The 14672-nt window shown below is 38.0% G+C and overlaps 2 protein-coding genes across 4 annotated transcripts in view; one reads left to right on the top strand and one right to left on the bottom strand.

Moving 5' to 3' along the window:
• Positions 1-9202, top strand: part of LOC306985444 (carbohydrate sulfotransferase 11) — a 96519-nt gene extending 87317 nt beyond the window's left edge. For all 3 annotated transcript variants that reach the window (XM_079587699.1, XM_079587698.1, XM_079587697.1), the window contains 2 exons: positions 5509-5591; positions 7047-9202. In XM_079587699.1, coding sequence (XP_079443825.1) covers positions 5509-5591; positions 7047-7892 — 929 coding nt within the window. In that variant the 3' untranslated portion in view covers positions 7893-9202. The remainder of the gene's footprint in view (positions 1-5508; positions 5592-7046) is intronic.
• A 357-nt stretch (positions 9203-9559) lies between these two features.
• LOC306986012 (uncharacterized protein) overlaps positions 9560-14672 on the bottom strand; it is a 12527-nt gene continuing 7414 nt past the window's right edge. Inside the window, exons 4-6 of the mRNA XM_079588843.1 lie at positions 14381-14515; positions 12796-12944; positions 9560-11565 (exon numbers count right to left, since the gene is read on the bottom strand). Coding sequence (XP_079444969.1) covers positions 11392-11565; positions 12796-12944; positions 14381-14515 — 458 coding nt within the window. The 3' untranslated portion in view covers positions 9560-11391. The remainder of the gene's footprint in view (positions 11566-12795; positions 12945-14380; positions 14516-14672) is intronic.

Here is a 14672-nt window from a genome sequence, read left to right as displayed (position 1 = left end):
AATATATATTTTTTTAAATAAATGCTGTTCATCTTCATTGTTTTCAACAAAGATACTAATAAGAAATGTCTCTTGGGCAGTAAATCAGCATATTAGAATGATTTATGTAGTGATTTCTGAGTAATAATGCTGAAAATTCAGCTTTACATCACAGAAATTAATAACATTTTAAAATATATTCAGAAAGAAAACAGTTATTTTAAAAACGGTTATTTCATTATTATTTTTAAAAAAAACTTATTTTAAAAAATGTAATGACTGACCACAAACTTTTTGAATATTAGTGTAAAAATGTGGTCAGTGTTGTGCTGCTATATGATACACAAAACACCAAGTTTATCAGGTACAAAAGAGGACACTGACAAACTATAGTAAAACGGCGGAGAAGACAAGGCAAACACAGAAGTTACTAAGTCAGTTTGATCTGCTTTTCTGTGGTGTTACTATACTACTGGAAATAGCGTTTTTGAAGTAGCGTTTTCTGGAGAAAAGTATATGAGTCAAAATGCATATGAACAGCTTATGAAACGCTCTGATTTCAACATCAGACTTGTTTCACTTCTGATGGGTTTCATGACACATATGATGCTTCCTTACAACACAACATCCAGGAAACATAAGCTCTTCTGTTTCCATTCCAACCAGAGAAACATGATCCTCAAAGTCATTTGAATGTGTTTCCAATACCGCAACCTAATTATATGTAGACTATAGGGGCGAGAGCACCAGCTGTGAAGACAATTGAGTAGATAAATCATTTGATTTCGGGAGTAAAACAAAAACTCAAAAGTCACCTCAGAGAACAAAAAACTCTCTCCACACGAGGCCGAGCAGAATTCGATTAGTAAGCGAGCAGTTGCAGCGCCGCATGAGGGCTTCCTGCCCATTACCTAGCGAACTTTTGATAAAAGCCTGCTGATTTGTGTGTTGTCCTCTGTAAACCCTCACAGGCCAACATAAATGGCCACAAGTGTAGCATTCCAGCAAACAACCTTTGTTGTTGCCGCCTGGCCTCAGTTGACGTGAGGAACCTCACTCAGTGCATACTAACAACTTTTAAAAAGAGGCCTCATTGCCCACCTTTGGGAGCCATTTAATGCTTTTTTTCCTATCAAGCTTGTAGAAGCTTGTCATCATTTCATTCAAGCAAGTCTTTTTCTTCAAGCAAATTACTCGATAGATTACTCTCTTCTGTAAAAAAAAAAGTCACAAGAGGAAGTTCACGTCTTTCTGTGGTTGTGAACCCGACTACCTCTAACGGCCTCTTGCACACACTTCCTTTAAAAAACGATTATCAGCTGATGGTTATGATTACAAATATCTTGTGAAGACATAGTTCTGCGATGGCAGCTCTGATATGATTGTACTTGGCACAGACATCAAATTGTGGCGTTGAGTCACATTATATATACGTAGTTCCTATTTTTATGCCTTATTTGTTTGTACAACAGTATTTAACAAGTGCATTATCTGTTTTAAGGGGTCATACATTTGAGCTCGTATGGTGTTTGCAACAGATAAGGAGTATTTTAAATATTTTATATTAAAATATTTGAGCACATTACACATTGAGCTGTGATGCTGTGCTAATCATCGGGCAAATTAAGCAATCAGGAATATTAATTAAGGGTATATGACTAGATGCTCCTGGAAGGTCACCAAGCAACATCTTCATGACTGAATTAATTAATATTCATATGCCTATATTTTGCAGCCTAATTACAGGGCTTATAAGCGACCTAGCTGTTCTTGATTCAACTAGTTGTTTAGCGCTCCAGCTGTTTGATTCAATCCTATATTCCAGCAATACTGTCGTTTTAGGAGCGCATTTCTAGGACCCTAGTTTTATTTATTTTTCGGAGTGACAGCCCCACTAGCCAATTCTACTTCTTCAACAACGGAGATATGATTCAAACTTCAAAATAACAGGAAATAATCGGAAATGATTAATTTTTTATGATCTTTCCAGCTTATTTTTAACGTAAGAGCAAGATTTTTAACGTAAGAGCGGCCATTTTAAACTTGAATATTTGAGGCTTTTGGTGTCAGCAGTTTGGGTTAAGGGTTGTTTAGGACAATACGCTACTGTATATCAATTACATTTGTAAAATTAAACAACTAAAATAATACATTCCTGAAAAAAATAAAAATAAATACATAATTGAATAGTAAGTGCTATAAAATAGTATACTGCTAATACATCAAATTTAAAATGCGGTTCTAGAAATGTGGATTGTTGTGTAGGTCCATTATAAACAAGATAAGCATTTCACTTGCAAATGTTGCTTGGTCACTCTTTACTAAGTGTAAAATAAATAACAAAAATGAAAAGCTGCACATTGAGACTGCTAGATTTTACTGTAGATATTACATATGCATTTTGTTGGATTTGCAGTCTTATATTCATTTTCATTGAATAATGAGGATATATAAAAGCTGGGGAAGCCATCAGTGCCTGCTTTCATAGCACAATTTTTGGTCTGTATATGTACTCAACACCCCCTCCCCATTTCCTTCTCTCTGCCTTTTCCATGTTATATCAGGGGGGTTTTTCCCTTCCATTTTCCATTTGATCCTCATATGGTCCTTTTTTATGGTCTTGTTGCCACTTTGGTGTCCCACTAATTAGAGTTGGGGTACTCGAACTCGGACTCGGACTCGAGTCCGGTCTCGAGTCCAATTTTGAATGGACTCGGACTTGTCACGCACTCGAATGAATTTGTACTCGGACTTGACACGGACTCGGGACATTTTAGACTCGGAAAAATGTCCGAGTCCAGTCGAGTCCGGGCACTGGATGACACAAAACGAAATTTTGTAAAAAAAAATAATTCAAAAACGAAACGAAACAACGTTGTTTCAGCGTTGAGCATTGTAGCCAATCACAGTTAAGTGCATAAACACAGTGGCAAATCAGAGGCGTTTTAGAGTCCGCATGCGAATAATTCGCTCAAAATGTATGTTTAGAATCAGCACGAGCTTTATCCTTTCGCAAATCCCCTCATAAACAACAAAGTCTCTCTAGACGCAATATAAATAAGATATTCACTGTGCTGTGCGGACAACTTCAGTCAGTGTTTATGACGAGAGTTTTAAGGAGAGTGCCGAACGCGGTAAGTGATGGCTTAAAGGGAGCGCTGTTGACAATCTAAATAGTTTTGTTTTTCATACTTCTAGAGGACCAGTGGTTACGTTCACACTGTAAATTATAAAGAGTGATAACTGCATTTAAATGTGGGATTGAATCCACTTAATTTTTGTCCTTTGAGTCAGGAAATTGCGATGATTTGACACATAGCAACATAAGAACGTGTTAACCATAGCAACATTTTGGCGTCTAATAATGTTATCATTTTTGTTGCATTTATACTTTAGTCATAAGTTTACATACTCCTTGCAGAATCTCCAAAATGTTATTTTTATATGTTTTTTAATAAGACGGATCATACACATTGTTTCTATTTAGTACTGCCCTGAAAAAGCTTTTTCACATAACAGATGTTTAATAGCCTAAATAAAATACAAACACAAAATAAAGACAAATTACATAGGCTCGATTTTAATATTGTGTCATTACCTGAATGATCAACAACTTTTTTTTCTTTTCTTTTTTTTTAATGGTTGAGGAAAAATCATCCAGCTCCTGCACATTCTTTGCTTTTCCAGCATCTTCTGCATATTTGACTCCTTACTAGCAGTGACTATGATTGTAAGATCCATACTTTCACACTGGTGACAACTGAGGGACTCATACACAACTTTTACAAACCCTGCAAACATTTAGTGATGCACAAGAAGGAAGCATCCGTTTAGAGCCAAGAGGTGTAAACTTTTGAACTGGATCATTGGTGTAAATTGGTCTTATTTGTTTAAAAATGCATTCATTAATTTAGTCCAACCCTTCAGAGGCTAAAAAGATATTAGCATGTACAACACAATAAGAAAAATGTAAACATCATCATCTTGCTCAAAAGTTTACCCCTGGCTCTTAATGCATCGTGTTGCATTATTAAGCATTACCTTGCAGATTCTAAAAGATGTACAATAGGTAAACGTATGACTGTAACTATACATTGCAATCATTTTGTAAGGTTTAAAATATTAATTTAAGAGCTCAGTGTTGAGACCTTTCGCCGGGATTTGATTGACAGGTGATCTGACCAATTATAATGCAGATACACGCCATTTTTGTTCGACAAACAAACCAAATCAGTTAGTAGATTAAAGGCAGTGGACTTGAACTTGAAAAATAGTGTGTATTGATTTCTTTTTTAGAAATTTGTGCTATAACTAGAAGAGATTATCAGTTCACGTGCTGCTTGGGTCTTTGTGAAAGGTCAATTTCAAATAATTTAAATCTTTGTGGACTCGGCCGGACTCGACTCGGACTCGGATGTTAAGGACTCGGACTCAAGTCCGACTCGACCCTCTTTGGACTCGGACTTGGACTTGTACTCGGTTTTTAAGGACTTGGACTCGACTCGGACTCGACAAAGGTGGACTCGGACCCAACACTACCACTAATTATTTTTAATCATTAGAGGTAAAACATTATTTTACCTAATTTAAATTTAGTTTGATTGATGTATTATTTATCAGTGTCCCATTACTATACATTTAATTTGATGGTGTTTTTTTTGTTTATTGATAGAAAATTACAAAATAGGTCAAGAAAATTTTGTCCCCCTGAGATATAGGACTAAGCATTTTTTGAGGGTTAAACATCTCTCACTGACCATTTCTTGAAAAAAAATTTTTTCATTATTATTTTTAGAACCTGGAAAGTGCCTTTTCTCTTTTTACCATAGTTTCTTACTCTACTCTCTCAGTGTCCAGACTTGCTGGAGCATTTAAAGTATCCCTTTGACTTAGCTGGCACATGTGCAAATCCAATCACTTACGTTCGTGGTAAGGGGCCCAACACACACTGAAGGAGTGTGCGTGTGTGTGTGTGTGTGATGGGTTGGAAGGGGAGTAAGGGGGGAAGTGGCTTGGACTAAAGAGAACAGACTGTTCCTATAGAGAATGCAAATGTGAAGGAGGAATTTTATGGCTGATCAGCTAGGTGCAGGAGTCAAGAGAAGGCAGTAATTGTGTACCAGCACGATCCCCGCTGCTCCCCATATGCCCAGAATTAACAGCTCTAATCTTTTATAGCTCAATAACGTGATCCTTCAGACAAAGCACTTTGATCTCTGCTCTCGCAACACAAGGTCGCGAGTCTCTTAACCCCAAAGAAACTCTCTGAGGGAAATGTAAGTGATGCTCGTACATGCAAAACTCGGCGTCAGAATACAGGGATTTTGTGGGTGGTTGCCAAGGCATTGCTATGCGCAAAGGCGAGTGGCTTTTTTAGCATGTTATCTGGTTTCTAGGTCTCTATGATATTCTGGTCTATTGAAGAAACTACTATAATATCAGTTAATGTATATCCATTGTGTTTTGCTTATGGAACCATTAACTTTATGTTGCCATTTCTCATCTTTTGCTTTTGTTGTGTGCTTGTAGCTTCTGAACAGATTTCGGGTGGGAACAGTTTCCCAGTTAAATCAGGAAGAAGTCCTTTGCAGACACTACAAGAAAATGACCAGGTATGTATTTTCAGCTGAAATCATATAAATGTTTTGACTAATAATTATTAAATTATTAAATAATGATTAAACAAGTTATACAATTGTTAAATAAGACAAAGTAAACCTGATAATACTTTTGAAAGCGAATTTAAACTATATGATTTCGGTGGATAGCGCTGACTAACAGAGGACGGGGTGCATTTCTCGGACCCCTGTTGTTGAAGGGACAGATTTTACCAGCAGTGGAAGTCGAATTACTAAAATAACAACCTCACATTCCTGGAGGAGCTCAATTCACCCCAATTTACCCCTAACACCATCTTCTTATAAAGACACATGCAAACCAACTAACAAAAACAAGATGACATGCATTACAACAATGTCAGTGTAGATTCTGAGATCAAATATGTTTTAGTTTGCGTTGTTCAAAAAATCTTTTTTTCTTCCATTACATTTTTGAAGAATGAAAGTGAAAGGGTCTGACAAATTCCAAAATGACAAATATAGTATATTAGGAGTAGTTCATACGACTTGTGCACTATATTCTTATATATTCTTATAATGCTGCAATGCTTTTGACCGAGGTCATGTTTTTTGGTGCTGACCGTGACAACAGCCAATCACATAACTTTTGCAAGTGTTGCATGAGCACAATTGGCTAGCGTCTCCGCTAGGGTATTTGCATAGGCAATCTGATTGGCTGATGATAATTTGGCGCTTGAAAAGTTGAAAATTTTTCAACTTCTGCCACGAGCAACGCCAGTGATCGGGGAGTCGCAACGGAAATCACTATTCAATTTGGCAACGCATGACATCACCCATTCAAAGTAAATGAGAAGCGTTAGCGTAGACGGTGCGAATACACCGTACGTTTTTTGAAGCCATGCATAAAGACGCTTTTCATTATGCAACTTTATTGTATGAAAAACAAACAGCCAAGATCTGCTAAACATCTGCTCTTGTGTTTTATGGACAAAATAGTCACACGGGTTTGGAATGACGTGTGAGTAAATGATGACAGATTTTTCATTTTTGGATGAACTATGCTTTTAAAGGTCTGAGTGGAATGTCTAGATAAGGTCCATCTAGTTGAATCACTACCAGCTCATCAAATCCTCTTATATTCTTGCCTGTATCAAACCCATCTGTGGATCATCCCCCAGGCAAAACCATCACCCTCCCATTACTGCTATGTGCCTCATGATTTCACAATAACTTCCCCTAAACACAGCATCTGTCTTATCATAAAAAGTCACACAAATACATGTGTTTACATGTACATTACATTGTGGTTTCCATAATTGCACTGTTAAGAAATCTTCCATCCGATTTCAGAAGAAAAGATTTTCGGTTTAAAGTAATAGTTAACCCAAATATGAAATTCTGTTCTGAACCCATTTGACTTTCAAGGAACAAATGGTGACTTTTTTTTTCATTCTATTTCCTCTAATACTATTCTTTCCTGTCCTCCAGCTGGAGAAGTCTGCAGTGCAGGTCACTCTGCAGGGTCGAAGGGAACTCCTGGAGGAAACCTGTCACACCCACACCCGCAAAAGACGCGTACTCGGCCCAGAGGACCTCCGCCACCTCATAGTGGACGATAAACACAAGTTACTGTATTGCTATGTCCCCAAAGTGGCCTGCACCAACTGGAAGCGTGTAATGATGGTGCTAACAGGCGAAGGGCGCTACCGTGAACCGCTGGCTATTCCCGCCAACGTAGCTCACGTAGCGGGCAACCTGCGTTCACTCTCGGAGTACTCCACGGCCGAGATCAACAAGCGTCTGCGCACATATCTGAAGTTCGTCTTTGTGCGCGAACCCTTCGAGAGACTCGTCTCGGCCTATCGTAACAAGTTCACCCGTAGCTACAACACAGCCTTTCATAAACGTTACGGGACCAAAATCATCAGGAGACATCGTGCCGACCCCCAGGCTGAAGCACTGGAAAAGGGCAACGATGTCTCCTTCGAGGAGTTTGTGTATTATTTAGTAGACCCTCAGACTCAGAGAGAGGAACCGTTTAATGAGCACTGGGAAAGGGTTCACTCACTCTGCCACCCTTGCCTGATCCGTTACGACGTGGTGGGCAAGTACGAGACTCTTGAGCAAGATTCCCGCTACATCCTGAAGTTAGCAGATGCCGAAGGAGAGGTGAAATTCCCAGCAACCTCCAAGAGCACCAGGACCACGGGCGACATGGCTGCCAAGTTCTTTGACAACATCAGTCCGTTTTACCAGAAGAAACTCTTCAATCTTTACCGAATGGACTTCTTGCTTTTTAATTACTCTGTGCCGACGTACTTGAAGTTGAGATGAGGGTTTGAGCGTGTTTCAACTGATCCCATATCTTGCGCACATGTCTTGTGGGCACAGACGTTTGAATTTTGCTCTCGTGTCTGGAATCAAGTGAACTGCCTGGGGGAACCTGTAGAGGATGCGTCTTGAATATGGCGCTGCCCTCGCTCCCTTGAAGCGAAATTCAGCACTGTGAACAGATTACTGCTGGCAGGGGCGTTGCCTCCCATCCCAAAAGTTCACAAAATACTGTCTGTAATTCCTTTGGCTTTGGAACCTTTTCACCGAGCTCCAAGTATGTGCCTTTGAATGTTGATAAGTGAAGCGGGATTCTTCATCAACGGACAAATGCTATGAATGTTTCACCTCCTTTAATCTTCACCACCCAAATTGATATTTATAGTATTGTTTACATAGCATATTTATTGTGGATTTTGTTCTTGAACTGGAACCAGCAAGGCCTTGACGTTAATCTCGAAGAGATTCCTTGCGGCTGATCTCAAAAGCCTCCTTTCTAACATTCCCTGGATATGATTTCAGACCATAACCTCACTCCCCGATCACAAAGGTAGTTTCCAAGTCTAAATGTAACAAACCATCAACATTTTCAATCAGATAGCTGGTCGTATATCGGAGAGAGTCGGAGGGTAAGGGATGAATTTAGACTTCTCTTGCAGTGGCAAACTGGACAAGGCTGTCTACCTTGGCCGGTTTTGCTAATCTGAAATGTTCTCACAGAGTCACCCCTTTATTTAGCATGCAACGGGCAGGGTAAACAGTGCATAGCTGTGGTTGGGGAAAGGTAGACCCTCATCAGTGCGCCTCTTGTTGAGCTATGGATGCAGGGTGAGGTGCAAACTACCCACTGGGCATTGCAGGTCAAACATCAGCATGATCCTGGGAGGAAACACTCGTCTTATGAATTTGTAATAAGGGTTGAAGTGCAATAAAGGTTTTAGTAAGGTACCAGTATGTGTTTGAGTCAGCAGAAGATTATCTATCCCTTCAAACTCAAAGTTTAAAGTCTGTGCACTACAAAACAGTTTAAAGTCCTGCTAGTTTTTATGACTTTATGAAATGTTATTGTGGTTCATTAGCACTTGGTGGAAATTACCTTTAATATTTTTTTTCCTCTTTCTTTATTTTTGTCTGCAGAAAAGGCTAATGACAATTTTTTTTATGGTTGAAATGGTTATGAAATATTTAGAGAGAATGAGTCTGACTAATATCTGGCCGACAGGCAGACATGTCCTGGTGCACAGTGGGTACCTTGTGTGTCACATTGCCTAACAAAATTGCTCTTGGAAATGCTTTTTTGGAAAATATTTTCGATCTAGCTAGTTAGTCACTATTTTTTTGTTGAACTGGAATCATCCAGAATTTCCTAAAGACAAAAAGAGTCATCAACAGTTATGCTCATACATTTGCATTCCCCTTGCAGAATATGCATTGAAAGCTGGTGGGTGTAAACTTTTTGAATTGGATGATTGGGGTAAATCATACTTATTTTTTTCTTCAGGGAAACATGTATATATTTCATGTCGCTTTTAAAGGAGAGTATAAAAAAAAATCTTTAAACAGAATCTCGGCTCTTAATGCATCGTTTTGCCATTTTGAGCATCAGTGAATGTGCTCTGCTTGGGACATGGCTTTTAATGGTGAGACTTTTGTTTTTGTTAGGGCTCAGAAATTATATATACAGATTTAGATTTATCGGCCAATATATCGTCACCGCCTTTCAATTATAAAGAATTATCGGTTATCGGTATCAGCCAAATTTTCATATCGGTGCATCCCTAATTATTTTTGTTAATAATAATATTTGCATCTTCTGCAAGGGGTATATAAACTTATGAGCAGACCTACACATTTCAACAGATGATATATCTTGTCATTTGAAGAAGAGCATCATGCCTTGATATGAAAGTTCATTCATTTGTTCTTTCAATATTTAATTATTTTGATGTAAAAGATTGAATGTATTGTAGGTTGAAAATGTGAGTGTAGGAAAGCCTTTCATTGTGTGAGCTGAGCTGTTGAGAGTGTGGCAACAGTATGTGCCATTTGTGATGCAACTAACAGTTTGCACCTGTTTTGAAAGCTTGTGGGCATACATGTGCTGCATAACTGTGAATCCCAGAATGGAATCTTGCTTTGAAGGGTAAATAAATGTGTTTTTAATTGTATTTTTGTTTTTCAGTCGACAACAGGGATTACGTCAACGGTGATCATTTCATAATTTCTTCTTACCATTTTAATTATATTGCCTCTGGTACGACAGTGGAACTTTTTCTGGACAAATATGGATATTTTTGTACTGTTTTAAGGACCAGGGGCCTCTTTATAAAATGTGCGTATGCACAGATTTGATCTTAAATTGGGCATATGCTAAAATCCACGCCAACGTTCATATTTACAAAAACGGTCTTTGACGTGGAAAAGTGCTTAGGGTCTGAGCAGACGTACACTTCCTTGGCTGTGAGTCGGGAGTACTGCATGTATTCGCTTGCGATTCATCATGCGCTGTTTACAAGGCAGATATCCAAAACCATTCAGCTCACGATCATTTGCGATTTATACATTTAATTTCTGGAAGAGAGGCGTACACACGTTTTTTGTGTGTATGCTCATTCTCTGAATCGCATGTAGGCACATTTGAGAAATGATCGTAAGATCAAATGTAGGACTGTTTCTATGCAACATTTTATAAATGAGGCCCCACAACACTCAAACTGTGGAAGAATCATGTGATTAAGGTTAATTATAATTCACGATTTTACAAACGTGTACTGAATAAAACTGCCACATCAACAATATCATTGTTGTCTTCATTGTCATCAATTTATTCAAGTGAACAACCAATTAAATACGATTTTGCCTTTTTCCCAAAGTGTGGTATTTTGAGAGAAAAAAATATTTTAGGTGCAAAAAAATTACAAACTGAGAGGTACATTGGGCCCTCTGTAGGCTATATGAGTTATTGTATCCAGTATAAATATCTAGCAGCAGTTATGATCTTGTATATAGTTACTAAAACAGCAAAGGAATGACCTTCAAAAGTTTTGATACTTAACTATTTTCTTTAAAATCAATCCTGAAACAATATTCGTCAGACAAAAGAAACCTCCTAGAGTCCTTCAGGGTCTGATATTTTGTAAACTTCAAATTCAATTTATACGTGGCACATAAAGGTTTGCGACACGCACCTAAAGTTAGACCTTAATATACAGTAATCAGGTGACTAGTGTGTATGAGAGCAGCATCATTGAAGCAACAGGACAACACACCTAGATTATAATACCGTTACAGACCATTAGGTAGTAGTCCATACCTGCCAATGATCAAAAGTTTACTTCACATTTCCAGTCAACCTATCCTGTAAGCACAGAAACAAAGTGGCACAAATTCTGTCTTTAGCTTCGCACAGAAAAGTTTGAATCTCCAAAGCCACTGCAGCCAGCCTGGGTGGCAAAGGTCCCGTGAACAGAAGCTGTAACTGGAGAAGGCGGAGGTCTAACATTTATAAGCCGTGCCCCTCCGCTAACATGACCAGACGGAAACACAGGGCCAGGAAACCCGTGCCCAACAGGTCTCCCAGTGCAGTCAGGTATGGGATGGAGAAGTTATCAGGGTCCAGACCTTTCCTCCACATCAAACGCACAATCAAGTCCGCCGTATAGATGAGGATCCCGACCTGTGAGGAATAACATGATTAAACGTTAGTTCACATGCAATTCCTGCTAACTTCTTACAGACTGATTTTTTTGTAACAAACATACATTTCAATCTTTTATTAATACTGAATACTTTTGTTCAGCAACATAAACAAATCGATTTCGTTTTCAAATATTGTTTTTTTTTACTTTCTATCCATCAAAGAATCCTGAAATTATTAACCAGGGTTCCACCAAAATATTAAGCAGCACAACTGTTTTCTATGGACGCTTATTTCCACCACAAAATATATTTTTTTAAAGAGAATTGATAGAGACTTTTTTTAAAATCCTAATTCTGAGATGTAAACTCGCAATCGTGACATCTCTTACACTTGCATGTTTATATCTCGTAATTCTGACTTTTTTTCTTACAATTGCTAGTTTATATCTCGCAATTCTGACGACTTTTATCAAAATTTTGAGACATAAACTTGCAATTGCGAGTTACAAAGTACAAATTCTGCGGAAAACAATGTGACACTGGAGACTGATTGCAGACTGAATTTTATTAATGCTAATGATGCTGAAAATTCACAGGAATAAATTAATTAAAAAATATAATACAATATTTTAATTTTAATTGAATAATATTTTGCAATATTACTGTTTTACTGTCTTAATTATTTACTGTATTATATTTTTTTATCAAATACATAAAGCCTGGGGTGTAAGACAATTCTTTCAAAAACTAAATTATATACATTATAGTAAAACTGACCAACATTTTTAATTCCTGTTGGGGTCCTTTATTATGATACCTCAAAGAGATTTCCAATTTGAAATTAATAATTGGAGACAAAATTGAAATTTGTTCCATTTTTAAGTAAAACACAGAATTAGTCTGTTCATAAACAGACGCCAATTGATAATGGCAATAGATTGCATTTGTATCCATATAATTAAGTAGGAGATTAGGAGGAGGATGAATACAGTCACGCCAATATCCATATTTTACCTGAAACTGCGAAAGCAGTTAAAAATATATATATATTTAAACAAATAAAGTGATCCCATCAACGATAATGGTATATTTTCAGTGCTTGTTTCATATTTATGTAAAAAAAAAAAAAAAATCAGTGTTTATCTAACTTTTCAGTGGTTTTAAAGTGATTAGTGTAATTTTTATTGTAATTATTTTTGCCAGCACTGGCGGAGCAGAGATGAAACACTTCAGCAAGGTTTCTAAAGCATGTAGCACTACGGCTCACCTGAAGCAGAGCAGCACTCAGGTAGCAGCAGGTGAATGCTGGTGTGATGGCAGTGTGACCTCCTTGAAGCATATTGATGGCGAAAAGAAACAAGAGATGACCTGGAACCACCAGGAGGAACAGCACCCGCGCTGACTTTGAGTTCACTCCTGAGGAGAAATGGCATGAGCGATTTCAATTACGGTATTTCAAAATAATCGAGATCGACATTAATCAAAACTTTTAGACTTTTACATTTTTCAAAGGGGTTATGGGTGATCCGAACTCAAAAGTCCATCTCCAAGTGATATTCTGAGGACGGATTTACGAAACATTCTTAAGAATAAAACTCTTTGTAACTGCTATTTTCTTCTTTATTTCTAACTTAAAGATGCAGTATTTAGAACCTGTCATTTTGTTGTTTAAACACCTTTATAACGATCGCGTTAGTTGAGCTGTATGCGCGATGGGCGGCACCACGTTAGTTTGTGCCACAGTTCAGAGAATCGGATCTGTTGTATTTACAACACGCCAATTCCTCCACTTCTCCCGAAATACATGAAAGTAAGTGGCCGATGAACTAGGAGAAGAATAGAGTCAAATGTAAAGCTACTCACACAATGTGCATCGGATATACATGTAAATGAAAACGCGTCGTCTTATTATAATGGAAAGGATCGTTATTGCCACTTCCACAGACATCAGTGTGTATTTTACAAACTCAAATTCATTGTTTTTTTTTTGTATTTATGTGATTTTAAATGACTGAAACCTAAAATAAACATTATGTGGTTGAAAACACTGAATAGTTGTGATATACCAGCCTAGACTGATCACACCGGTGTGATCGTACGTGCGAAAGGGCATTCCCACAAATTATAGTTTTCACCATGACTGTTATCACTTCTTAAAATGTATTTGAAGAAATGTCTTAAAACTTTCTTAAGCCGTGTGCACATTGTACGATTTCAGCCACAATTTGGACGTCTGTGACAAATTTTGTGCATTCTAAAAGATTCCTCTGATCCTAGGCCAAAATCTGTCGTCATTTTAATCCCGCATGTAAATCTGCTCACGGCCCCTGAACGTGATGATGTCGTCTAACATGCGTACTGTCGTACAGTCTGACATTAATGACAACTGAGATCCTACAGTGTGACATGGCAGCTAGAATCATGTTCATACAGTCTGACAAGCAACAGTCATAAAGGACTATTATAAATCATACAGTGTGCACCCAGCTTTAAGAAACTTTTTGTGAATCCGGCCCCTGGTCTAGTCTCTAAATATGGCTCGGGCCTCTCCCTCAATGTAGCCTAAGTCTTTGGGATTTTTGTTGTAAAATCACAGTGTAACTACTTAAGAAAATGAACAGAACACCCCTCCTCAACAAACAGCAGCGTTTGAGATATCATTCATAACTGTAACACGAATGGTGCAGATGATTTATGCGTGTAAAGTGTAAATATCAGGGTTCAAGTTTTGTTGAAATGCGAACCTGAAGTACGAAGCTTGACTTAGCAAACTACAAATTACAGACTTTATCTCAAAGATATAAAGGAGTGAATTCATCCCAGGAGCACAAATAGTTTCAAAGTGACCTCACCTGAGGAGAAGAATGTGACACAGGGGTTGGGCCAGTGCTGTCTCATCTTATAGGGCAGGACTCCAGGTATGCTCGAGAAATGAAGGTAGGTGGAGATCCGACTGGCCTGGATGGCCACCAGATTCCCCCCCACCCCTGAAAAGTTCAAAAAGGAAAGAATGTGAGAGCTTTCCAACCATTACACCATTACAATTCTCATATTCCCCTCATGTCAGATGCAAATGTTAGAACGCAGCATGCGACCTATGGAAGTATGCACACTGATATCTGTCAAATGATACATTTTCAGCAT

Source organism: Phoxinus phoxinus (genome assembly GCF_949152265.1).
Source record: "Phoxinus phoxinus genome assembly, chromosome: 18".
Taxonomy (NCBI): Eukaryota; Metazoa; Chordata; class Actinopteri; order Cypriniformes; family Leuciscidae; genus Phoxinus; species Phoxinus phoxinus.
Note: the sequence above shows the minus strand (reverse complement) of the source record. Positions and strands in the feature narration are given on the sequence as shown.